A 25,759-nucleotide genomic window follows, 5' to 3' on the forward strand; every position below is an offset into this window, starting at 1 on the left:
TCTGATGACTTTGTTATTAACGTGTTATGAGTAGGTTACAAGTGTTGATCAAGTGTATTCAACATGTCATATAATATGACGAAAATGGTAACGTACTTTGCAGAATACATTACCATGTTAGTCACATTTTGGTTCCCTTTGAACACATTATCAAGAAAATGTGTTGAATATGTCACATAATACGACCACAATGGTAATGTATTTTGTGAACTACATTAAAATTTTAGTCCTAATTAGGCCACATTATCAAGTGTCATAAATGTTATGCAAGTGAAATGAGAAAGTCACAATACCTACTTTTATATGTTTTTGGGAAATTTCATGCCAAATTGCTTATGGTAGCAATTCTCTTAATAAAATCAGTTCTTTTTTTTTTCTTTTAAGTATTGTCTTGAGAAGTTTACAAAATATACAATAAAAGAACTAGGGAAAGAAAATATATATATGGTAAATGTTTAAAAAGTCAGCAGTTAATAGTAAATCTTTTTTTACATTTGATGCTTTTTTGGTAATCTCCAACGAAAACTTTTTGATAAATGACGTGCAATTGAGGGTTTGGCTTGAGCTTGAGCTTGTTCTTGTTCTTGATCTCCTCTTTTCTTCACATACAAACGCTTAGCTGCTAAATCTGAAAGTTTCCTACCCTTTTGGCTTCTTTCAATCTGATCATAAAAAATACAAAATTATTAAAAATTGTGTAAATACTTAAACTCGTGATTTAACCATATTCATTTTTTTTAATCTTTAATGAATCATACCTTTACTATCTTCCCCCTCCTCAAATAATACCGAATACCAGACCAAATAACAGACTGAGAAAAATGGGAACAAAATGCTGAAATCGGGTAGAAAAAATTGTCCACCAACATTGCAACAAACACCTGTTCCCTCATTTTTTAAATTGGATCAGTATTCATGACCTCATAATTAACGATTCAAAAGGTTAAAAGTTAAACGCAAAAAATAACTATGTACTTTCATTTATTTGTGTATTATACTATTATAGCATCCTTTTCGGTGTTTTTTTTTATATAATTAGGCCATTATACTTGGAAAAATCTACCCAAATTATAACTGTGAATGGCATTGCTATAATAAACAAAAGTACAAAACAATGAAAGTAAATTGATATTTCTTGCATTTAAACTTTTGAAAAATTATGAAGATTAGTTTTTAAAAACTCACCAAAAACCAATTGTAAGATTTAAGAGACAATGTAGGCGACTCAGGGGACAACATGTTGCATAACTCAACTTCTATTCTTGTCATATTCCACATTGAATGAAGTGTAATGCCAGTGCATATAGCTAGAAACCCAGCCAATATCAAACCTGGAAATAAAAAAAAATTAAAAAAAAATGTCGATATGAACTTTATAAATAATTTTACACTTATTGAATGGTTATAAAAAAAAAAAAAAACTCACCAATAGGGTCAAAAATATGTTCTTCAAGAAAATACTCATTTAACTTCAATCTAATTGCAGCTACAACATGAAAAACAGCCATAACATATGGGGCTACAAATCCCCAAGATAAGTAGCAGTGTGTATAAAATAATGCACGATTTCTTATCCAGTTTTCATATGTTGTATATGACTCCAACACGAATGTTTGCTTTCGTAAATAATTCCAATACCTATTAAAAACATAAAAATATGAAATTAGTATAAATAAATAAATAAATAAAAATATCATTTATCCAAAAAAGAAAGAGGAGAGTGGGAACATTGAGACCTTGAGAGAGTAATATCACTAGCAAGAGGATGTGGAAAAACAGAAAAAGGAGGTGATGTTATAAGCCTCTTATGAGCTCCTACAAAAAAGAACATCAATATAATTTTTATAACTCTCTCTCTGTGTGTATATATATATATATATATATATATATATATATATATATATATATATATATTACCGGCTATAGCTGCAAGAGTCATATCATCTGAATATCCACCATCTTCAAGTTGTGATACAATGCCATGTTTGTCAGTTCTGAAATCATCTGCATGCATCTATAGAAAGAAAAAGGAAAAAAGAAGTGTCTTATTAATTTAATTATAAAGATAATTATTAAAAAGTTTATATATGGTGGTCAAACTCAAAAGTCAAAACATGGATACCATCATGCAACCTCCCCAGAGGAAGAATGTTTTTCCACCAGTTGCAAATCCCATTGAGCATGGCTGCAAACAAGATAATATTATGTCAAAATATAAAAATAAATTTTTAAAAAAAATAATATAAAATGAAAATTTAACTAAAAACGAAACACGTCAAAACTAATTTAAATGCCATTGACGTACATTCAAGTGTTTAGACAATATGTAACCTAAAACTTATAAAAATGCTGACGTGGCAAAGGGGTGGGTGTGTTGTCCACATCATCGTCATTTTTATAGGTTTTAGGTTACATATTGCTTAAATCAGTAGAAAAATACAAGTTGGTTGCTACTGTGTCCATAAAAAATAAAGTATGTTAGCTTTATGCTTAGAGTTATTAACTATGTTTGCTATTTGGCACAATTTTCCAAAAACTAACTATAAACACAAAAGAGAAAAATTTGCAATAATATAAAGTAGATTACCATATGATATGCATAAATACAGTAGCTGCCTAAACTCCTAGAAGGTAAATCAAGGGGGTAGCCTGTTTGAATAAATATCTGCATACATTAACCACCAAAAGTTCAAAAATAGAGAAATTTTTTAAAAAAAAATAATACTAAGTAAATAAAATCACCATCAATTCTATGCATACCTCAGGATTCTTTTCCATTTCAGCAATCAAGGATCCAATTGATCCAGGATGCAGCCTAACATCATCATCTAGAAATAATACGTATTTGCTTCCTTCACTCATTTTCTTCATTCCAACCTAACCCCATTTCACAAGTCAAAAATAATAATTTATCTGTATTGAAATGTTTAAAACAATATTATTACACCATAAAATCCATAATGAATAGCCCACACATGTACAATAATTAATAACCTCTGTCCTCAAGAAACATCACAAGTTGATTTGCAGCATACCAACTGATTATGAATTTTCTGACTACATGTTGTAGATGGGCCAGCTATTATTATGCTTGCATCAATCTCATCCTGCATGCATGCATGTAAAACAAGTAAGAAACACAACATATATATAGAGACTGATGAAACTTAATTAGTTGTTTCTTTTTGTTTTCATAAACTTAATGGAGACAAGACTTAACCCATTAAGCTAATCTGTCAAAGGGGTAAATAGAAACTACAACAAAATCTTAGTGATGCAATAAACCTACCTCGTGATCTATAAGTAAGTTAGATAAAGCATGATATGCAGGGTCTTCAGTACTATCAACAATGAATAGGAACTCTAAGGGCCCACCATAAAGAGATGTTATCTGCATTTGGAGATATATTATATCATATATGTGAGAACTTGTATGTATTCTTCAAATCTATGAGTTTTGTGGGATATATATAAATATATACCTGGGTTTTCCAGTTGTGTATATTGTGTTCTCCAAATCCTTTCAAGGGCATAACTACTGTAACTCCTGGCAAGTCTTCTTGCTTAGAATGTTCAAGATCATGGATATCATGAGAAAGAAATGCAAAGGAATTGCCACCTTGCATGGATATTTCCATCTCCCATATTTCTCTTATTCTGCATAAAAATGGTTTATTTATTATCAGAATGATGTTCTGTATTTCTGTAACAAAGTGACTAAATTCCATACCTGATATAAGCTGCTAGAGACCATCCAACAGCCAGGAGTAAGCATATTACACATCCCTGTAGCATCAATAACAATATTCAGAAATTTTCCCCATGTTAATGTAGCAAATCGTCTCTGTTTTGCCTCAAACTCATTTGAATTCCAGATTTTGTGATTGTACGTAATAATTTGTGTTTGAAGAATAAGAGTAAACGATTCTAAATCAAACATGGGGGTAACTCAACACGATGACATCAGATTCATGGCTAACAATATAGAATCAAAAGGTTTATAAGAAGAATAACACATTATCATTCCCGTGAAAGAGATGAATTGACAAATTGGAAATCACGAACCTGGATCTGAACAAAAATGGCCAACGGACTACAAAATGTTCTGCTGGCAAAAAACAGAAATGTGTCGAATGATTCGACGTACGGCGTAATATCCATTGGAAATCCGTAAAACTATTCCAATGTGCATGTATAAACAACGAGGCCTCTCTGTGATTAAATCAAAGCGGCGTAATGCAGGTCTTTTAAACGAATAAATGAAGCCCTACATGAAATTAACCGCATGGCAATATGTATTGCCTTTCTCTTTAAGATCGCCGTCGAGGAAGAGGAAGACGGTGACTCACGGCGGAGATGGGAGGTGAGGGATGAAAAAAGGGTAGACACAGAGACGGCGTAATTTTTTACATTTACCATAAATAATAATCAATATTTTTCCGGGAAATTTTCATGTCTTCGGTTAAATTAGTTAAATTAAGCTTTTTATCGGTTTAGGTAGTAATTTTTCATTTGTCTCTGAATATTTCCCCTTACTAAATTGATTCATCCACATGAGTTACAACTCATTGCAGTTATTGTACATACATTTTGAAGTGCATAAATCAATTTATTAAGTGGAAATATCACTTCCTCTTTAACAAGATACCATTTTTGTATTCATAAATAAAAAATGAAATTATTGTTCAAACTTCAAATTCATTAAAAAACATATATGTTGTGTCTATAGGAGTGGTCTCCACAACCCCTAGACATTGTCTTAATTAGCACAACAAGCACCGAATCACAAGTTCACAACTACAAGTACATTTGACAGTGGCGGACCTAGGGGTTCCCCAAGCCCAGGTCCCAGGCCAATACTCGATTTTAGCTTCGAAGTGTAAAATATGTTAAAAAGAAATTCCATGTTTTGTATTAATGTGCAACCACTAAAAAAAATATAAGCAACTATTAGTATTTGTTGTGTTGTGTGGATTTTTCTTTTTGTCACCACTGCTATAAATTTCTACATTCGCCACTTAGGCCTGGCAATTGGGTTGGGTTCGGGTTGGCGGGTCACGAGTTGGCGGGTCAGAAAACATAAACTCAACCCAACCCATATAATATATGGGTTGACGGGTTTGCGGGTCACGGGTTGGTGGGTTGGAAACCTCAACCCAACCCAACTCATATAACCCGTATAAGCATATGGGTTCGCGAGTTCACAAGTTAATGGGTCAAACCCAACCCATATAACCCATTTTATTAAATAAACATCATATTTTAAAAAATGAGGTTTTTTCAACATAAATTCATAAAATGATTAAAGTAATTAACATAAAAATAGGGTTTTCAACATAAATTCATAAAGTCAATAACATCCAAATAAAAATGAATAAATGAAAACATTCATAGAAAGTGGATGTGTTCTTCGTTCGTGACTCGTGAAAATAATGACATATATTTTTTCTTTTTCTGATTAACGAACCGCAAATGCAGATTAGTCACATACGAATACGAAAGGAATACAATGATACAGAATATTACGAATACGGATGGAAATCAAATTTCATTAATAATTAAATATATCATGTTTTTAAATGTAATATATATATATATATATATATATATATATATATATATATATATATATATACGGGTTGGCGGGTTGACCCGCGAACCCAAACAGATAACCCAACCCAACCCATGAAATAAACGGGTTGATGGGTTGGCGGGTCAAAAATATCAATCCAAACACGTCTATTTTCGGGTTGGATCAGTGTCGGGTTACGGGTTGGGTCGAAAGTTGTCACCCCTACCGCCACTGCATGTTTAGCTCAACAGCTTTTTTTCGACAATGCCTTGTCATGGCATGTTAATAGCACCACTTCCTCCTTTTTTTTTCTTTTGTCATGGTAAATCAAAGATGGATCATACGTGGAGCTTAGGTGGTCATGACACCATTTTCACCACCTTAACTATTTTTACCATTTTTACCACACTAAGCGGCGATATATATATATATATATATATATATATATATATATATATATATATATATATATATATATATATATATATATATATATATAATTTGCTTTTACAACTTAATTTTTACTTTGTGTTTACATGTTTCTGGAAAATCTTTAGAAAAATCTCAATATGTTAGGTCAGTTTATGTAAAAGTCCCAAATTTTATTTGTTAACAAAAAAAATCTTGATTATCGGATAAAAAATTCAAATCAACCTTTTTTTACTGGTAAACTATTTTTTATCAGGTTACCTTCAGAAAAGTTTTATTATTTGGCATAGTTTATGAAAAAGTCATAATTCTTTTTATTTCAACTATTTTGCCTTTTTCACTAAAAAATTGAAATTTTCTTGGTTTAAATTATGAATAAGAATAAACAGCATTAAGCTTCATATCGCTAAGGATTAAAGATCTCTATAACCAATTATTTGCCATAAAGCAATGACGTTAGCATCATTTTGGACTTATAATTGTCTATATAATCTATTTTTCATACAAATTTATGTTACAAGTAGTATAAGATATTTAAGTTATATGTTGAACAACTTAGTACAATCTACCTAAAAGTATGTTAAAAGAAAACCAATTGTTATGTTCATATAAGAAACCATTGATGATGACAAAACAATCAATATAGATTAGGTGGGGCAGTACGGATTATAAAAAAGAATATGTGTTGTATCCTTAAATCATAAGCATATATGAACAATTCCTCCATGGATCAATTACTTTATGAACATAATAATGCCTCCATGGATCAATTACTTTCGGTCAGGTCGACCTACTTTAGTCTAGGGCTAATTGGTTTAGACATGATTAATCGAGGACCTTAAGTTATAAAGAAAATTTATTTTTTAAAAATAATATTGCTAATATCCTAACAAAATAAGTAACTAACCATAAAAACCATATTATAGCATTTAACATCAATACAATGGAGAGATAGAAAGACATAAAAGAGATGGGAGAGGGAAATTTACCCGGGGGAGACCTAGGTAGAGAGTCAAGAGAGATGGATGGCATAAGTAACTAATCATATTATAGTATTTAACATCAATACAATGATGGTGAGATAGAAAGACATAAAAGAGATGGAAGAGAGAAATTTAACGAGGGGAAGACCTAGGTAGAGAGATGGATGGCAGGAGAGATGGGAACAAATAAAGTCAAGTTCAAATTAATATTAGTATATTAGTTTCTCATTATTTTTTACTTTTACTCTTGACTTTTTGATATCTTAGACCTTTTGACTTTTAACCGATTTTGACCTTGACCGATTACCTTAAATTGTGATTGGTGAATGGCCGCCAAACGCCTAGGCGCCAATTAATCGGCCATCTGGCCGATTTTATCAAAACTGTTTCAAATAACGATTTAGCAAATAGGATATTCATCGACAAATACAAGATGGAATTTGACACGGGTTTGTTGCAAAAAGAATGAAAATGAGTAGAAAGAATTGAAATTAGGGTTCAGATCTAAGAGTTGTATTGAATGATTAGGGGTTCCCCCTTTCGAGAGGAGGAAAGCTCTCCCACGTCTTTTGACTTCAAAAGTCAAAACATAACAGAATATCCAAACTGAAACCCTTCTCCTCTCTTTTATTTGCTACTAACTACCTACCTTAACCCCTTGCCAAAGGACTGTTATACCCCTTGCTCATCTCTTCTAACATACGTGAACTTAATCTGTGCTATTTTGGACCTTTTTTATTCTACCACTTGGGGGGTGTAAGTGTAACTTCCAAAACGAATTTATAGAACAAAAGTTTTGTTGGATGAAAAGTTTCAAGATCCTAATGAACATGAGTTTGATCATCTATCTCACTTCAAATCCCAATAAATGAATACTTGTTTGAAGCATTATCAACTGAAGTAGTATACATCAATCAATCAACATGAAATCAAATGCTTCAATATCAATTGCACTAACTAAAGAACCTTAAATAACGGCATACAATAAACATAAACAGAATCATGAAACCAAAAAGAATTACTATTACAGAATCACAGAATTACAGAATTACCCCTCAATGTCAACCACAGTCTTGTTGTTACTATTTCCAACAAAATGATGAAGAAGCACCCCAGCAGCAACACTAACATTCAAACTCTCAACAGCAACAAAAGATTCACCATCTTCAAACCCACCACTCAAATGAACCGGAATATTCCCCGGAATCTTAACCAACTGAGTACACGACCTTTCAACCAACGGTCTCAAACCCGTGCCCTCACTCCCCAAAACCAGAACCGTAGGCTCACCGGTTCGCACCTCGGTCAAACCCACAGCTCGTGAATTCACTGAACCACCAACAACCCTCCAACCATTTTCAGCCGAAGAAACCAAAAACTGCATCATATTCTTACAACACCTAAGCTCAATCAACTCAAGCGATCCAGCACTCGCTTTACTTACAACCCCACTAAGTGGTGCAGAATTCTTTGCACAAAGTACAACCCCCGATGCACCAAAAAAATACGCTGAACGAATTATGGCACCCAAATTTTGTGGGTCCATAACTTCATCCAGCGCTAACCACAGCGGGGACATGGACATGTCCCCTGCTGTGCGGTCTAGTTCTCGAATGTTCACCATTTCTAATGGTGAAGCGTCGAGAACTAGACCTTGATGTGGACGATTGTCCACAATCATGTTGAGATCATGTTTTGAGATTTCTTTTATTGTTAACCCTAGTTTATCGGCTACTTTTAAAACTTTTTCGAACCCTTTTTTGTCTTTTTTCTTTTTGTTGTTTCCGGTTAAATCGATGCCTTCTTGAATGTATAAAACGTAGAATTCTCTTCTGTTTGCTAATAGTGCAGCTAGTATGGGGCCCACTCCATAGACACATTCACCAACCATTTTTGGTATGCTTGATTCGGTTGCTTCTTTCCATACCTTTTTTCCCCAATTGTCTTGCCTACTCCACTTGTCATTTCGTTCCACATTAACGTTAACCCTATCGAATGAATCAAATCTCTCTTGTATCTTATACCAATTGGGATTATTATTGTCAGCTTCTTGTGTTTCAAGGTCAGAACCGTCTTCAGAAATCCTTCTTCTTTCCCTATAATCGTTTCTTTCATCAAATCGTCTACCATTTTCCCTACTTTCATTAAATCGTCTACCATTTTCCCTACTTTCATCTCCCCTTTTCACAAATTTTTCAGCTGATTCCTCCCAAGAAGATCGCACTCGAACGAACTTTCTTGTAGGTGATTCATCTTCTGATGTCTTGTTTCTTGGTTTGAAATCTTTTCTCCTAATTTTTTCCCTAGTATGTGGGCCATTTTTGGAGAACTTTTCAGCTGAGATTTCCCAAGATGACCTCCTTGGAGCAGGTTTTTCAGAGTCTTTAACTTCCTTATCTTTATTTTTAGCTAACCAAGGAAGGGGATTTGGAGAATCGGTAGTACCTTCAACCACTTTACGAGAATAGGATGTGGAAAATTTTCTAGGGTTTGAACGAAGCCCATTTGAAAAGGATTCACTTTTTGCAGCATATACATGCTCTCTCTTCTTCCTAACGTGTTGATTGAAACTAACAAAACTATCTCTATCTGCAGTCCCTAATAACTGACAATACTCATGTGTTTTCTCCATAAACCCAACAGAGGGAGTTCTATAGCTCGTAATTCTGGACTTGTAGAAAACATTTGTTTCAGGATTTGAACTAGGAGAAAACTGGGGAGTTTTGGGTTTTATATAGAATGGGAGAAAACATTTTGGTTGTTGCGAAGAAGCTCTAATGGCGAAAGGGAAAGCATGGCACTTGGTAAAATTACAATACATTATGCCAACAACAAAACAACTACGGTGTAGTTAATGATTCGAAACTCGAAGAATTTAAAAGCTTTCTGTAACGTTTAACGGAGAAAGAAATTAACCTGCGTGAAGAAATTCGATTGATCTCGACTAACTTACCAGCTCCATTTGTGATGATTGGGGGCTTAATTTGCCGTTATTGGGTCTTCGAAATGCTCACAAAGTACAGAGATAAGCCATGTTAGGGTTTTTGAGAAAGAAAGCAGGGGAATAGCATATAGGTTGGGATAAAATCGGTTGTAGTACCTAATAGTTTGAGGAAAGTGCACTCAGGCGCTCCAGGCTCCCTAAAATTAATTCAATTGGTCCCTGAAAGTTGCATTATGTATTTATGTATATTCATATCATTTTCTTATTGAAAAATGAAAAAGACATAAATTTTCTACATAAAAAGTTGTGTTACTATTTGCATACACAAAGCCACCTATTTATAGTAAGACAAAAATATATTATTTAAACCCACAATGGTGACAAAGTAGTAGTACCAACATGCTTAACATCTTCTATGCAAAATTTAAAGAACGGATAATGACTCTCGAGGGTAATCAATTCTTGAGTTTGTTCATATTTGGTCACTTTTTTTTATACCCAATGTATCATCGAACTTGTTATTTGTGTTCGTCAAAACCCTTTTGACCGACTATCATATGTGATAGCCGGTCAAAAGGGTTATGGAGAACACAAACAACAAGTTCGATGGTATATTGGATACAAAAAAAAGGAAAAGGGACCAAACGTGAACAAACTCAACAGTTGGTTGCCCATCTGAGTCATTTTCCCCACAAAGGTTAAATGAAATTAAAGCTACAAAAGTATCAAAGACGGCAACCTTCTTAGACCATAACATATATGAAGAGCGTTTCGAAGGGGTATCTTGGTCAAAACATGGTCTATGCTATGCCTATTGTGGTTAGCTGTCAACAACTCTCTGCAAAAGGATATTACTATGTATGGAATGTATCTTTATTAGCATAAACGTTTAGCTCACGGTATATTATAGCGTTGTGTCTACAAAAGCTGCATGATCATGTACATATTGATGTTGTATCTTATCCCATGAATTCGATATTAAATCCAAGTAAAATAAAAAACCACAGCACTTGTGATTTCACTCGTTTGTAGACTTGTCTAGATTCCATGATACAATAAATCATTTGATTGGAAATGTAAATATAGTCATGAAATGCACCTGCTCAATCAAGATTCCTCTAATAAATATGCAAGTGCATTACAAAGTTGTACATGTATGAATAATGTTCTTTGTGGATTATGTTTTAAAGAGAAGCAAGAATGAACCTCATAAAGTCATTAATATGAGCAGGAGATGACATGAGATTTTGTGTAAATGGGTAAAAGGAAAATAACTCAGGAGGGTAACCAACTGTTGAGATTGTTCACATTTGGTCCCTTTCCTTTTTTGTACCCAATATACCATCGAACTTGTTGTTTGTGTTCACATTTGGTCCTTTTTATTTTTTTCGACTATATGATCATTTTTAGCACTTACATGTCTACTCACCTTCCTAAATTATTGTCGACGGATTATATGGCTTCATACAATTTAGTATTTCGAAAACCCCAAATTAAGCTTGCTTACATCGTCAACACAGTTGGTTTAGCATGTCTAACAAAAGAAAAGAAGATTACTTTATAAATGATTTTTTTTTGGAACTACTGAATTTTATTTTTAAAAAAACAAAACAAACTAGCATGGAGTTAGCAAAACAAGCGAGTCATGAAGAAGAAATAGGAAGTTGGGGGGTTTTGAAGCCAACCAACCCAAATTACTTTTACACCAAAAGAAGGTTTGAGTGACACAATTGTCAAATAAAACTGTCTTCCGCAGAATAGAGGAAGCAAAGACACGAGCATTCATGTAATTCCAAATGTGTCACAAAAGCGAATAAAAGACGCTCTAAACTAGTACTTAATCAATCCTAAGAAACGAATTAAAGAAAACCAAAGTTGGCAGTCTTCATATCAAGCAAATGCAAAATCATCATAGCCCCACCATCTAAGGACATGCAAATAGAGATCCGTAGCCAAACGACAAACAAAGAACAAATGATTCCTGTTTTCAGAGAAAGAATCACATATAGCGAAAATCAAAGACGGGACATCCAAACCCCTGTAAAGAAGACTGTGACGTGTCATGAGCTTGTCAAGAGCCAAATGCCAAGCGAAAACATTAACTTTTATGGGCACCAATTTATTCCACTTTGTCTCAAGAGAAGTAGAAGGAATAGTCTTTTTATCAATGAAAGATGTAACCGAGACCACCGTGAAATCCCCCGCCCCATAAAGCGACAAAAACCACTGACACAGAATGAGACAAAGAAACGGTGTCTATCAACCGAAAAAGGCATCTAATTGAAGAGATTCGGCTCCCCTTCTAAGCAATTTGCGAAAAGAAAAAGAGAAGGAACCATGTTCCAATTTAGCTTGAACTGTAACGTGTTTATCCAACTCAAGACTAAAAAGTATTGGAAATTGACTTTTAAGAGAAATACCACCAACCCAATTATCTTCCCAGAAAGAGATGGAAGCTCCGTTTCCAATCCTCTTGGAACAAAAGACATAACATCCAAGCTTTTTTCTTTCGAATTATTAGAAGCTTTCAAAATATCAATCCTAACTAAAGCCCTCCCTGTATGTAAACGACAACCAATAAGCGCTTTTTCTCCATGAATATATTAAACCACTTTCACCCAAAAAGAATTTGAAGATTATAAAAAACGCCAAATCCACTTAAAAAGAAGGGCTCTATTTAAAGCGAAGAGACTTTTAACCCCTAAACCTCCATGTTTTTTTATGAGTGAGAACTTTTTTCCAAACAATCCAACTCATTTTTTTTCTCATCTATATCGGCTCCAATAAAGAACTTATTACACAAGGTCTCCAAAGAGTTCAAGATACAAATAGGAACCTTATATAAAGACATAAAGAAAGTCGAAAGAGATCCCTAAACCGACTTGATTAAAGTCAGTCTACCACCTACCGAAAGGGTTTTAACTTTCCATATAGAAAGTTTATCCACCACTTTTTGACATCCTTAAGCAACACATATACTTTTACTCAAAGGTGTTGAATCTACTAAGAAACCATTTTAAACGAGCCGTTTTGAAAAATACTTCCAATGAAAAGTTATTTGGAAAGTTTATGATGATGTTATCGGATCTACTTGGAAACATGAAGGGTTTATTAATCAATTTGAGTCCTACCGCTAATTTTATAATAAAATTTTGAGAAAATGAATTGTGATGGTAACTAAGTGTCAGTTTTCTTCATGTTTGGTCATTTTTTTATAGATGCTTATCAATAAACTTACATAAAATTTTTCAGATAGTATCATTATGACATGTAATTATAGGTTTCATTGGTTTCCTACGATCAGTAAACTTTGTGAGGGTATAAAGTTTTGTAATTGTACATATTTAGTCACTTTTTATATACATTTGACAAATTTAGCCAACGAATTATTTTGTGTACACATCTTTTTGTATGTATTATTTTTAACAGTTTATGTAACTTTTTTTACATTTGTTCATCTATGTCATTTTACATATCTATTTTTGTGCATGTTTTTATTTTATTTTTTCGTTTACACACACGCACACACGCGCGCACACACACACACATATATATATATATATATATATATATATATATATATATATATATATATATATATATATATATATATATAAAATAAAATTATAAAAAACTAAGCTGTAAAATCTTGTCAGGTAATTTTATTGAAAAATGTTTTACAATCAAGTCGTTAGAAGCATAGTTTTTTGAAAAAAAATATGAAAATTTATAAAACAGTTCCACCAACTACGGCGAACATCCTTTGTAGTCGTTCCATCCCTGACATGTTCTTTTACCGGTGTTTGCTCATTCCCGGTCGTCAGACCAACATGGTGGTGGTATTAAGAATGGGGACTATTTTATAATAATAACTAATAATTCTAAATATAAAAGATGAAAATTAAAACCAAAACAAAAAAAGCAAAACATAACGGGCAAAAAAAGAACTGTATTAGAAGAATTCTAATATATCTTCCTGATACGTGACATGATATTAATGAAGAATTGTATTAGAGTAACACTTGACAAAAAAAGATTAGAACTATTTTTTTATTAGAATAGAAAGAAGAAGATTTAACCGAAGACTTTTGACGGTTACGGAGCCAAATATTGAATCTGAAATCATAACGGGCAAAGAAACCAATCGTCTCAAAATTGGAAAACTAGGATTAAAACTGTAATTTCGTGGCAACTGTAAGGACCAAAAACTGTAATTCACTCTTAAATTCATAACATAAAATTTGGTAACAAGTACAAAAGGCTACATGAATCAACTTTGATAAATTAAGGCACGCCCTGTTTCTGCTCCGATCGGAAAACCCTATAAACCCTCGAAATCTGTTTTTCAGTATTTTTACATCAACGCAAAGATGAGTACACCGGAAACCTCCAGAGAACCATGCCCGGACAGGATCTTGGACGACATAGGTGGCGCTTTCGGCATGGGCGCCGTCGGCGGCTCCGCTTTCCACTTTCTAAAAGGAGTCTACAACTCACCAACAGGCGAACGTTTCATCGGCGGGACACAAGCCATTCGTATGAACGCACCACGTGTCGGTGGCAGCTTCGCCGTATGGGGTGGTTTGTTCTCCTGCTTCGATTGTACCATGGTCTACGTACGCCAGAAGGAAGATCCATGGAACTCGATTATCTCCGGCGCCGCCACCGGAGGTTTCCTCCAGATGCGCCAGGGTTTAGGCCCCGCCACTCGATCTGCAGTTTTTGGGGGTGTTTTGTTAGCCCTAATTGAAGGAGCTGGAATCATGCTTAATAAGTTCCTTAGTGCACAACAGCCTCCACCGGTGATGATCGAAGAGCCACCATCGCAACCACCTCAGAGTATGCCTCTAGGGCTCCAGTTTCCTAATCAGAGCCATCCACCACCTGCTGAATCATCACCATCATCGACATCGTGGTTTGGTGGGTTATTTGGTGGCAAGCAAGAGGAGCCAAAGCAGAAGGTCAAAACTGAAGTTCTGGAGAGTTTTGATTCGCCGGCGCCTCCTTCTTTTGAATTCAAATGAATCTGTGAGACCTTATTTTCAGTCATTTGAATAATTTTTCAATGTTATGGAGTATGTTGTAGAAATAAAAACTTGTTTCGATCAAATAATTTCATACCATATTGAGTTTCAGTTGAAAAAGCAATCCTAAAGCAAAAACACAATTGCCAAAGTCATTTCCATAGCTTTGGTATACAATATTGCATATAGTATAAAGTCATTGGGTCTTCCACTCAATCTCTTCATGTAAGATCATGAATTGCCATGGTTTTTTTTGTTGTTAATTTACTTGATTTCTGTCCTCATTTGACATCAAGTGGTTATCTTTAATGGCACCCAGATTTCTGATTTAGATCCTATGTTCGTGTTCTGTTCCTTGTTCTATAATCATACACAAAATTTTGATTTTAGATCTCTTTGTGTCTTTTATATACAGTTTTTTTAAGGGTAACGTTGTCATTTACAGTTTTTTAAGTAGCAGTGGTTTGGAAATTAACATGGAATTACATGAATGTGAAACATTTGACACATTTTATCGAACACCTTGCTTGCATGGTGAATACATTCTAGTAGACTTTAGACAAAATCACAAATTTTCAAGCTTCAATTGATATGGCAGATTTGTTTCACAGCAATTCGTACAGAACTTGATAAATTGAACCACATATATCACATGAAATTGAAAATGCAATAGTGAGCTTCTAATATAAGTTGCTGGAAGTATGTCGCCTGACATTGATGTGTATAACATCCATAAAAATAGAAAATGGTTTACTTTTTGAACAATAAAAATTTGTGTGAAAGATTAGTCATACACTTTGATATGAGTTGCTATGGAACAAAGAAGTCGATATCATTTTATGTATCTTAGGGATGTTATATCCATCATTTTCTTGACATGTATTGCATATTCTATCATTTTTATAATGGAATACAACACTTCTTCTTGCCATTGGCCTGCAACACCTTTCATACGAGTTGTTATAGAACAAAGAAGTAGATATTGCACACCTTTCATACGAGGTGGGGGTAAGTCGAGGTGGGTGGGGTGGGAGTGGGTGTATGTTTATATTTTAGAACAATTTTGAAATCAGAAAAATGTGGAAAACCATGATTATTGGTTTTCCAAAAATTTTCAACTTCTTTGTAATTTTAGAAAATGGAAAATTTTTATTTTCTGTGAAAAATTTAGAAAAATAGACGAAGTAAACGCGTTTTCAAAATTCTCATTTTTCTTGAAATTTTTGTCCAGAAAACGGACAATTTTTCCGCAACTAAACGGACCTTTGATATTTTACAATTTCAAACTAAAAGTAATGTACCTATTTAGAGGCCCAAAAAACAATTTCGCTGTGGGCCTAACATCTTACAATGGCCTGCTACAAAAAAGAAGTCTAACACAACAAATACAATTTGCAATAGGCTCATTTCACCTTCAGTATCAAAAGAAGTCTAACACAACAAATACAATTTGTAATACGCTCATTTCACCTTAGTATCATGTAGTCTAAAATGAGCAAAAGGATATCATAATAGCAATTCAAAGGGTCCACTATATTACACAGTGGGTCCCCTACAAAAAGTATGGCTAATTTTAGAAAATTAGTTGATTTTTTACTATTTTGGCAATTTAGAAAAAAACATTTGTCAATTTAATGATGACATGCTAATGAGCTATATGATATCATCAATCAGTTTCTTAAGAAAATTTAGAAAATACAACACTTAAATGAAAAATAAATAATATAATGGATTTTCAGTCATCAAATACCTTTTATAGAAAAAGAGAAACATTTTCACTTCCTTGAAGAACAATTTAAACAAAGTATCCACTCAGACCATTACATTTTCATCGGGATATCCACTATTATCAAAAATAATTGTGCTTGCATGTATATTTTGTTTTTCAAAATAACTTATTGACATTATTTTTGAAAATCCAATAAATAAAAAAATGTTCAGTAAACTTAAAAATACTTTTTAAAATAACTTTTCTATTAGCTTAATTTTTATTTAAAACATATAGAACTCTGTTTTTTCTAACTCCTTTTAGTTTTTTAACAACAATTGACTTAAATATATATATATATATATATTTAAACTTATTTACTTATCGCTTTGATACAAAGTGAAAAGTACAACCAAACACCCCTGGCAATCATTTCATCTTAATTTCACACACAATCTAACGGAAGGAGTCGAATTAGGGCTCAGAGCGGTGGAGCAAATGGTGATGAACGGTGGATCTTTAGTTCGATATGAAGGCCTGTGATGGAGCTTTAGCTGGTTGGATAAGAACCTGCTTATTCCGATCTACTTGTTGGGGCTTTAGAGCTGAGAGATGCAAGCTTTTTTTGCAATTGTCCAATCTGGAATTGCATGTCCCATCTTCTTAAATCAGGTAAATTTTCTTTTACTCCTATGGATTTAGCATATAATTAATCCTCGTTTTTATCCCCTTCTCACGAGAGTTGTTTGAATCCGAAGTGAATTTGTTTCTGGCATTTCCTGTTATGAATTAATCAAAATGTTCATACGTAGTGGATTACTCTAATAGTTGTTGGTAAACCCATGTCCGATTAGATAGATACTAACAGCGATTAAGGTATTCTTATTATGCTAATGTTGGACAGATAAAAAGAAACAAGCTTTATTTATTACTCATTATTCACAAACAACAAAAGTAGATATGGAACATAATATAACTTTTCATTTATCTTCCTTTCAGAGTTTCATCTTCTACTAACTATTAATTACTCCTTTTTGCCTTTATCTTCGCCTTGCTTACTACTCTCTGGTTGTGACTTTGCTGCTGCAGCCCTATCAAACAGATACACCTGCTTCTTCAGCTACAAACCCCACAATTTTTTTAATCAAATATCATTTCTCTAATATTAAAAGAAATATAGATTAATCTTCAACATATAACAAGAATTAAACCTCAATGAATTTTCGAATCTGGGATTCGAACATTTGGTTGTCTCGTTCCAGGGTACCTAATGCAGACTTGGCACTTAAAATTAAATCACAAAATACAAGTTAAGATGGTTGATTATAATCTATAAAGTACTCGAATAAAAATATAAAAGAAATAATGAAATATAGAAAGAACATACACATCAAGGTCTTCAAGATCACCGGTCAAACATAGTCTTACAGGTCTAACAGACATGTGTACCTTCTTTGCTGCAACTCTGCTTAGAATTTGCATTTATGATTAGTGAAAAATGAGATCCAATGCTACAAAATGTAGATATAAAGATAATGATTTAAGCTAAAAGTATAAAAAAAAAACCGTTACTTTAGGCTATCTTCTTCCAACTTATCAAGCATGTCATCAATGAGTTTGTATGGAGGGTCTTGGGTCTCTCTGTAAGTTTACAAATAAGTAATAACATGAAGTCTTCTTATTAGAAGAATATTATAAAATATAAATCAAATGAATTTATCAAATCAAGTAGCTAGTTGTGGTACTTACAGCTGTGTTTTTGCAAAACTTATTATTTTATTAGCATCGTTACAGTACTGTTCTAGCATTGCATCAAGGTTTACTATTCCCCAATGGTCTTCAATTTGTACCATAAAATTAAATACAATAAGCTCAACGATCTCCTACAAAGTGAAAAGGTTAACATTATGAATTTATAACTTCATCTAAGGAAAAAAAACGAAGAAAAAGTTGAATAAGTACATTATAATTATGTTTATTTGTTTCTCAAATTTCATGAAACTAGAAAAAGGAAATATAGTTTGTGCATTGTAGATAAAAGTATAAAACAAACCTCGTCCATTAGGGATTGGGTGATTTCAGCTAGGGCTTCAACATTGTTTGTTGCCAAAGTTGGAAATGTGTCTTCAACATTGTTTGTTGCCATAGGAGTCTAGTTTGATTTGTATGATAATGATATGGAAGATGAGGTTTTTATAGAAGGCAAGGATGCAAAGGTAACGTGTGAGTTGAGAATTGAGTTAGAACCCGGTTTTTATAAAACCAACAATTTTTTCTTAATGCCCACAGTTTTTTATATTGAAACAACGGGGAATGATCGTGGTTTTTAAAAACATGGGGTGTTATAGGATGTATCGTGGAAGCAAGACGAATTTATAGATTTGATTTGTTGCATACATATCACCATTGTTTCAAAACATAAAGAAGTTGTATCCACATTTTACGATTTCATACTAAATTGGTGCAGTAATTATGAAAACGTTGAGTTACTATGAAACATCATTGTATAAACTCTTTAAAAATATTAGAGGCCTTAACGCCTTATACTTGTATCAGTAAAATATAAACTATGCCTTTCACGACATACTTACACATCTATGTAAGCAAGCAAAGAGGTTATACTCGTAACTAGCTGAATTTAATATTGCTATACATCTCTCTCTCTCTCACTCTCTCTCTCTCTCTCTCTCTCTATATATATATATATATATATATATATATATATATATATATATATATAACTAGCTGAATTTAATATTGCTATACATATCTCTCTCTCTCTCTCTCTCTCTATATATATATATATATATATATATATATATATATATATAAGTTCAAATGTGTATGACATCTGTTGTGTAGACGTGTGTAGATAATGCTATTATGTGAGAATGACTAAGAGAATAAGTTGTTTGTTAATGTGAATTCGTTCAACCTTATATAACTTTTTGTCATTATCACACATTCTCACAAATGAATCCTCTATAAGGGTGGTATGGACCTTTTTTATGATTCTCATTCTGCCAGATTCTTACATTCTTACAGAATACGATTATCAAGGAAACATTATGACAAAATGAGAATCATAAAAAAGTCAATAGTACCCTTATAGAAGATTTAATTAGAGAATGTGTGATGATGACAATAGTTATATAAGGTTGAACATATTCACATTACCAAACAACATGTTTTCTTAATTATTCTCATAGAGAATAGAGAATAGCACTGGCCACACATATCCGCATAATAGATGTCCATCCATATATATATATATATATATATATATATATATATATATATATATATATATATATATATATATATATATATATATATAGACACACGCACACACATATATGCCTAAATTAGTAAAATACCGTGTACATAACTTTCGGTGTTTTGTTTTCTATGAAAAATATTATTTTTCTTTAGATATCAATGGTATCAATATGATGGATGAATATGATAGCCTCATACTTTAGAGGTTTGTATGCAGAGCGTGCACGACACAAATTTCTAAATATATTGTAATAAATAATTAAATACTCAAGATGCTAATACAATGCTTTTATTTGCTCAATCAAAGTTCTTTATGCAATTCAAAAGTCATTGTGCATTGAAAATTTTAGTATATTTTCTAGTTTTCCTCTATTATTGCATAAATCAATTCATTTATGGGAAATGCGAATATAAATGCTTAATAATTTGAACGCTTATGGTCTTTATGCAACTTGAAAATGATGATTAAGACTAAAAATTACTAATTTTACACAAACCAAATGAGCGAATACTTGGAGCAAATTGTTTGATTTGAAATATGTTTTCCTCAAGGGGCAGCGCCCCTTGGTACTTTAATAATTTAAATGAGTTTGATATATAAAATATTAAAAATACTTTTAAAAAAATAGCGGGCACCAATCAGGTAACGGTTTCAAAAATATGAATTATCGTTTAAATGTTTTTACAAAACCTTGTTATTTGGTCATCAATTAAGTATAGTAAAAAGTACATTATATTTTTGTATTATAGTGGTCAAATGGGTCAAGTTATAAATGTTTTATTTGCCAACTAAAATGGTAAATATTGTCCACTTGTTGTGAAAGAATTTTGGCAATATAAAATTGTGATAGTGTTAGACGGAGTAGCCATTTAGAAATCCATAAACCAATACTCTAAAATAGAGTATAACCATTTAATACTCATAAATATTGAAGATACTTATTCCATTTATTAGATAATGTCAAAATGTTAAGCAAGTATGATATTTTAAATTTTCAATGTCATTCCAAAAAAGCAAAGTAAAACCATGATTTAGTCAAGAAATATTAGAATATGTGATGATTGTAAATTTGTAATATAACTTCAACAACAATACCAAATCAACAGATATGCAGCAACATAATAAGTCACGAAAAAGCATAGTGTAACTACTAGAATAAATACCAAACCAAATATGTGATTAATACCAAAGTGATGCATTAAGATTTACAAAAAAGATTGGGATTATTTTTTTCTTCTATTTCTTTATTTTAATTGAAACAATCGTTTCTAGACTTCTTCTCAACTTTCTGGATGAATTTGTTTTTCCTAGAAACACTTTGGTAGAACTTTTAATTGATTTACTTTGCAGATATTTATGCTTATCCACAAACGTCTTCACCACCCATTCATCTTCCTATTTTGAACTAGACACTTGAAGGACCCAAATATCCAATGGCATTTTTTTCTTCTTCTGAAATTACTAACTTACCATTTCACTTCTCTTTATTGTCATGTGAAAGCCCACTTGATTTTGATTATGGCATCAATCCTATGCACAATGAATGCCTTTATTCTATCTTGTCATTTTTAACCAAATGTGAGGCCCTTATAGTTTCTTTAAAAAGATTTCCAATCACCTTTTTGACTTGTTTCTTGTTTGCTAAAAGGGAAATTTCTACTTCATGTACTTAACCTACAAAACAAAATTTTGGTTTTCTCAAATTATTTAACAACCTTTGCCTATTATCCTCTTCATAACCAACAAACATAATATTTCTTAGCATTAATGGCTTCAATATGTGACTATCTTCCAAATTTGTTTTATTAACTACACTATTGAAATCATCATCAACATCAGAGTCACTATTGAACTGTTACCCCTACCATCACTATACGTGCTTGTTGTATCATATTTATCTATATGCAAGTCATCTAGATTACCTAACAAACACCCTAAGGTTAGAGGGTTTAAGTTCAAAAGTTTGAATATATCATTTAGCGTGCACTATTATGGATTCTTGAACTTCAAATGTTCCATATTGTAGGTTAAATCGTCGTGTTTCTTTATTAGAGAGATTTAATCCGAGCGACGTATAAAAAGGATCACAAAGAAGGATCGGATGAAGAAGATGAACGGAGTTTTCTTGGGGGAAGAAGATAACCATAGATTAGAGATTGATTGTAATAATCACGATCATAATCATGATGATAATAATGGCACTATGTTAGGAGAACAAGTAAAAAGACAAAAAAAAAAGCCCTTATGTGAGGGGTATATAAGGAATTTTAACGGAGGGCCATTAACGATAACAACTAAAGGGACCAAGCATGTAGCATTTTGAAACCATGATGACAAACCATGCTAAATTTTCAAAACATGGACTAAAATTACAGGAAAGTGCCAACCACATGGACCAAAACAGTAATTTACTCTAATAACTAATTATAAAAAACAGAAGAACAAAATAAATAAATAAATATGAAAATGATAAAAGGAGGGTAAAATGGACATTTTATAGTATTTAATGTTTGATTGTAAACATTGTTTGTAGGACCATCTTTGCAAGAAAATAAAACTATGAGAAATGCTATTGCTAGATTTTTTAAACTCGACACATACCATTTACTTTTTCTTCAAGTGTGTACAAACTATTGTTCTAAAAAGTCTTTCATGGTTTAGCCAATACGTGTCATGGCTCATAGGCTTGTACGTGATGCCATAAGAACGTCACCTTAAGTTTTATATTTGTATATAACACGGAACATATGTTTACATATAAAATTATAAATTAGGTACAAAATTGTCTTAAGTGTTAAAAATGTCATGGTCTTAACCTACTTATAAAACTTGAAGCTTCCTCACGTTATTTAAAGCATTAAGCATTGATACAAACATACACAACCAAAACCATTACTTATATTTTCAAAAACCAACTTTCTTTCTAGAGTAAATTACACGATTCGTCCCTGGTCCAAATGCTAAATTGCACGTTCTGTCCCTATTTTCAAAAATTAACTCGGACCGTCCCTGTATTATCTTTTTTTCATTGGGGTTGTCCCTATTGACAGAAAATGACTATTTTGCCCTTAATAATTTTTTTTCTAATTTTTCTTTTATTAATTTATAATTTTTGATTAAAAAAATGAAAAAAAATATATCTCTACCCAAGAACACCCTAACCCGTTCCCTGATTTCCTTCTGCCCATTCGTTTCCCTCTTTGTCATTCGCCTCCATCCCCATTCAAAACCCTAGACCCACCTGCATCTTCGTTTGAAATACGAGAATCTGAGGTACAGAGAGATGCGGGCGACGATGATTCAGTTGATGGCGAACACTAGATGGTTCGACGATGGCGACACATTTCGAAGCCATGGTCATCTTCTTCGATTTTGCTTCTCGTTTGGGAGTTGAAGCTATGTCCATGATTTCTCTACATTTCGAAGCAGACCACCTGAAGTTAAACCCAACCCTCTCTTTCCCGATTCTAGTTCACTACAAATCAAGATTAGAGAAACCCCTCTCTAATTTGGGCTTTATTTATCTCAGTGAAGTCTAGAGAGACAATGAATTGCAGGTTGTGGTGTAATAAATTGTCGAACAGGGGACAATGGTGATGGTGATTGCAAAGTTACTGGTTCCACCGTAGACTGTGGTGATGAGGCGACATTGGTGGTTCCACCGGAGGCTGTAATGATGGCAATCCTCCATATCCAGAAATCGTCTACGACTCTCTCACCAGAGATTGTGATCACATCAGGTAGTTACAGTGGTTGGAAAATGGTATCATCCATCTGGTATACGAAGGTGGTATTTTGGTGATGATGGTGGTGGGTCGAGATTCTACAGGTGGTGTTTGAAGTGATCATATGTGGGTTTCCCGGTGGAGGCTGTTTGAGGTGATGTTACTGGTTAGGTGGTTAATGGAGGTTCACGATTAGCTTTTAACTGGTGTTTGTACAAGAGGGTGGCGATGGTGAAGGAGGTGGTGGTTTGTGGTTCTTTTCCGGGAAACATGTATCATAAGAAGGAGGTGAAACGGGTGCCTCGATGGAAGGAGGGTGGTGGTCTTGAGCTTTGAACTAGGGAGTGGAGTGGAGTGAGGTGAGGGTAGATTTTCTGGTGGCGGCTCAGGCTCAGTGATATTGGTGGTGGTTAAGTGTTCTTCAACAAGAGAGAGAGAGAGAGAGAGAGAGAGAGAGAGATATTAGATTGACCTATAATTTTATTTAAAATATTTTTAATAATTAAAAATGATAAAAATAAATGAAAAATAAAATTACAAAGGGCATTATAGTCATTATATGTCTCGCAAAGGATTAAGCGTGTAAATTTAAACTAACGAGGGATCAAACGTGCAACTTTTAACTAAATGAGGGATGATCCGAGTTAATTTTTGAAATTAGGGATTGAACGCGCAATTTAGCATTTGGACCAGGGACGAATCGTGTAATTTACTCTTCTTTCTAATTGTTCAAACTCGTATTCTTTTCTAACTAAAAACAACCCAATCTCAATTGCAACCAAACAATAAAATTGCAAACAAATAAGTAATTTACAAGCTAAGAACAAAAAAAAAAACTTATTTATGAGGCAAGATTGACAAGAAAGATGAGGATTCTTCTATGAGGGAGTAACCATGTTTTTAAAGAGCAAAAACTATCTTTAGTTTATAAATAGCTTATTGAAGAAGATTAAAATACTTAAATTTCTAAATATATAAAGACTAACCATAGTTTTAGGATTCTTTTAGTTATTTTTAATGTAAGTTATATTCATAACCCTTTAAAACCTTTTTTTTTTTCAGAAACATTTTCCTCTATTTTGTAACAAAATATGTTTTTAGTTGATTTTAATAAATATAGATAAAATTCATATAAATCTAAAGAACAAAAAACAATTATTATTCAAATTTATATAGATAAAACAAAATATATTGCAATTTTTTCATTTGACAATAAAATAAGAAGAGATTAAAGAAATACTAAAAGTTAACCAAATAAAATCACCTTTCAATTTTCTTCGAAAATAACCCATCCCAACTTTTTGCTGCGTTACCAAACAGTGCATTAGGGTTACCATCGATATCAAAAACAATTCCGCCGCATACGAGAGCGAATTTGGGGAAGTCATTCATTCTACATTTCGCCTCCAGTTATCACATAATGCACATGAAATCAGTTGAATTGGGGCTCAAATCGTATGATTCTTGGGCTCAAATCGTGTGATGTGTTTATATGAAGTATGTTATTGTGGCATCCTTGTTCGATATGAATGCCTGTGATGGAGCTATGGATTAGAAGAAGCTACTTATTCTATGGCCACCGGGACTTTGGATTCGAGTGACGCAAGCTTTTTTTCCCTTGTCTAATCTGGAATCGCAGGTCCTAGCTTTTCAAATCAGGTAAACTTTCTTTTACTGTGTTATGATTTCAGTACATTAGTTGTTTGGATATGAATTGGGTTGTTTCTTGTTTATCCTGTTACAATTTGATCAAGCTTTAACAAGAGTAGATGGAACATAATGTAATGAGCTTGTGGACAAAGTAATTGTTCCTCTATCTTCCTTTCACCCTCCACCAGCTATTAGTGCCTTTTTGTCTTTAACTTTAACGTTGAGTTGCTTGCTACTCTCTGGTTGTCACTTGCTTCCTGATGGAGTCCTATGAAGATACACTTGCTTCTTAGCTACAAAGCCCACAATTTTTTTTACCAAATATTATATTTCTGGAGGAAAACATGGATATATATATATATATATATATATATATATATATATATTTTCAAAAAACTTTTGACATAATAAGAATAAAATCTTGGTAGTCTTGTTCTAGGGTAC

At 32.9% G+C, this 25,759-nt stretch overlaps 2 protein-coding genes, 1 long non-coding RNA gene and 1 pseudogene across 3 annotated transcripts; 2 read left to right on the forward strand and 2 right to left on the reverse strand.

Annotated features, from left to right (window-relative positions):
* Window positions 1–433: 433 nt before the first annotated feature.
* On the reverse strand, window positions 434–4,374 carry LOC145116341 (uncharacterized). Its single transcript, XM_079052683.1, has 14 exons — window positions 4,066–4,374; window positions 3,731–3,786; window positions 3,483–3,657; window positions 3,290–3,391; window positions 3,036–3,107; window positions 2,761–2,877; window positions 2,588–2,665; window positions 2,123–2,185; window positions 1,918–2,014; window positions 1,737–1,815; window positions 1,427–1,638; window positions 1,186–1,331; window positions 759–881; window positions 434–662 (listed from the first exon to the last, which is right to left on the reverse strand). Exons 1-14 carry the CDS (start codon window positions 4,159–4,161, stop codon window positions 489–491), a joined length of 1,590 nt encoding a protein of 529 aa, XP_078908809.1. The 5' UTR covers window positions 4,162–4,374; the 3' UTR covers window positions 434–488.
* Window positions 4,375–7,908: 3,534 nt separating this feature from the next.
* LOC145117615 (tRNA/rRNA methyltransferase (SpoU) family protein) lies at window positions 7,909–10,105 on the reverse strand. Its single transcript, XM_079053914.1, has one exon. It carries the CDS (start codon window positions 9,803–9,805, stop codon window positions 8,033–8,035), a length of 1,773 nt encoding a protein of 590 aa, XP_078910040.1. The 5' UTR covers window positions 9,806–10,105; the 3' UTR covers window positions 7,909–8,032.
* A 4,093-nt stretch (window positions 10,106–14,198) lies between these two features.
* On the forward strand, window positions 14,199–15,283 carry LOC145111119 (mitochondrial import inner membrane translocase subunit TIM17-2 pseudogene; annotated as a pseudogene).
* Window positions 15,284–17,059: 1,776 nt separating this feature from the next.
* LOC145117619 (uncharacterized) lies at window positions 17,060–25,502 on the forward strand. Its single transcript, XR_013712721.1, has 2 exons — window positions 17,060–17,332; window positions 24,986–25,502. It is a non-coding gene; the product is annotated as an uncharacterized LOC145117619 (long non-coding RNA).
* Window positions 25,503–25,759: the final 257 nt, after the last annotated feature.

Source organism: Lactuca virosa, chromosome 5 (genome assembly GCF_052849685.1).
Source record: "Lactuca virosa cultivar CGN04683 chromosome 5, Lactuca_virosa_CGN04683_v6, whole genome shotgun sequence".
Taxonomy (NCBI): Eukaryota; Viridiplantae; Streptophyta; class Magnoliopsida; order Asterales; family Asteraceae; genus Lactuca; species Lactuca virosa.

What these genes read in the sequence shown, in the direction of transcription:
- LOC145116341 (XM_079052683.1), bottom strand. Translation starts at nt 4,161, where the DNA reads ATGGATATTACGCCGTACGTCGAATCATTCGACACATTTCTGTTTTTT. An exon ending in GTATTTATGCATATCATATG is followed by an intron (nt 2,186 to 2,587) that starts GTAATCTACTTT and finishes TCTTGTTTGCAG; the next exon opens with CCATGCTCAATGGGATTTGC. An exon ending in GACTCTTGCAGCTATAGCCG is followed by an intron (nt 1,816 to 1,917) that starts GTAATATATATA and finishes TCTTTTTTGTAG; the next exon opens with GAGCTCATAAGAGGCTTATA.
- LOC145117615 (XM_079053914.1), bottom strand. Translation starts at nt 9,805, where the DNA reads ATGTATTGTAATTTTACCAAGTGCCATGCTTTCCCTTTCGCCATTAGA.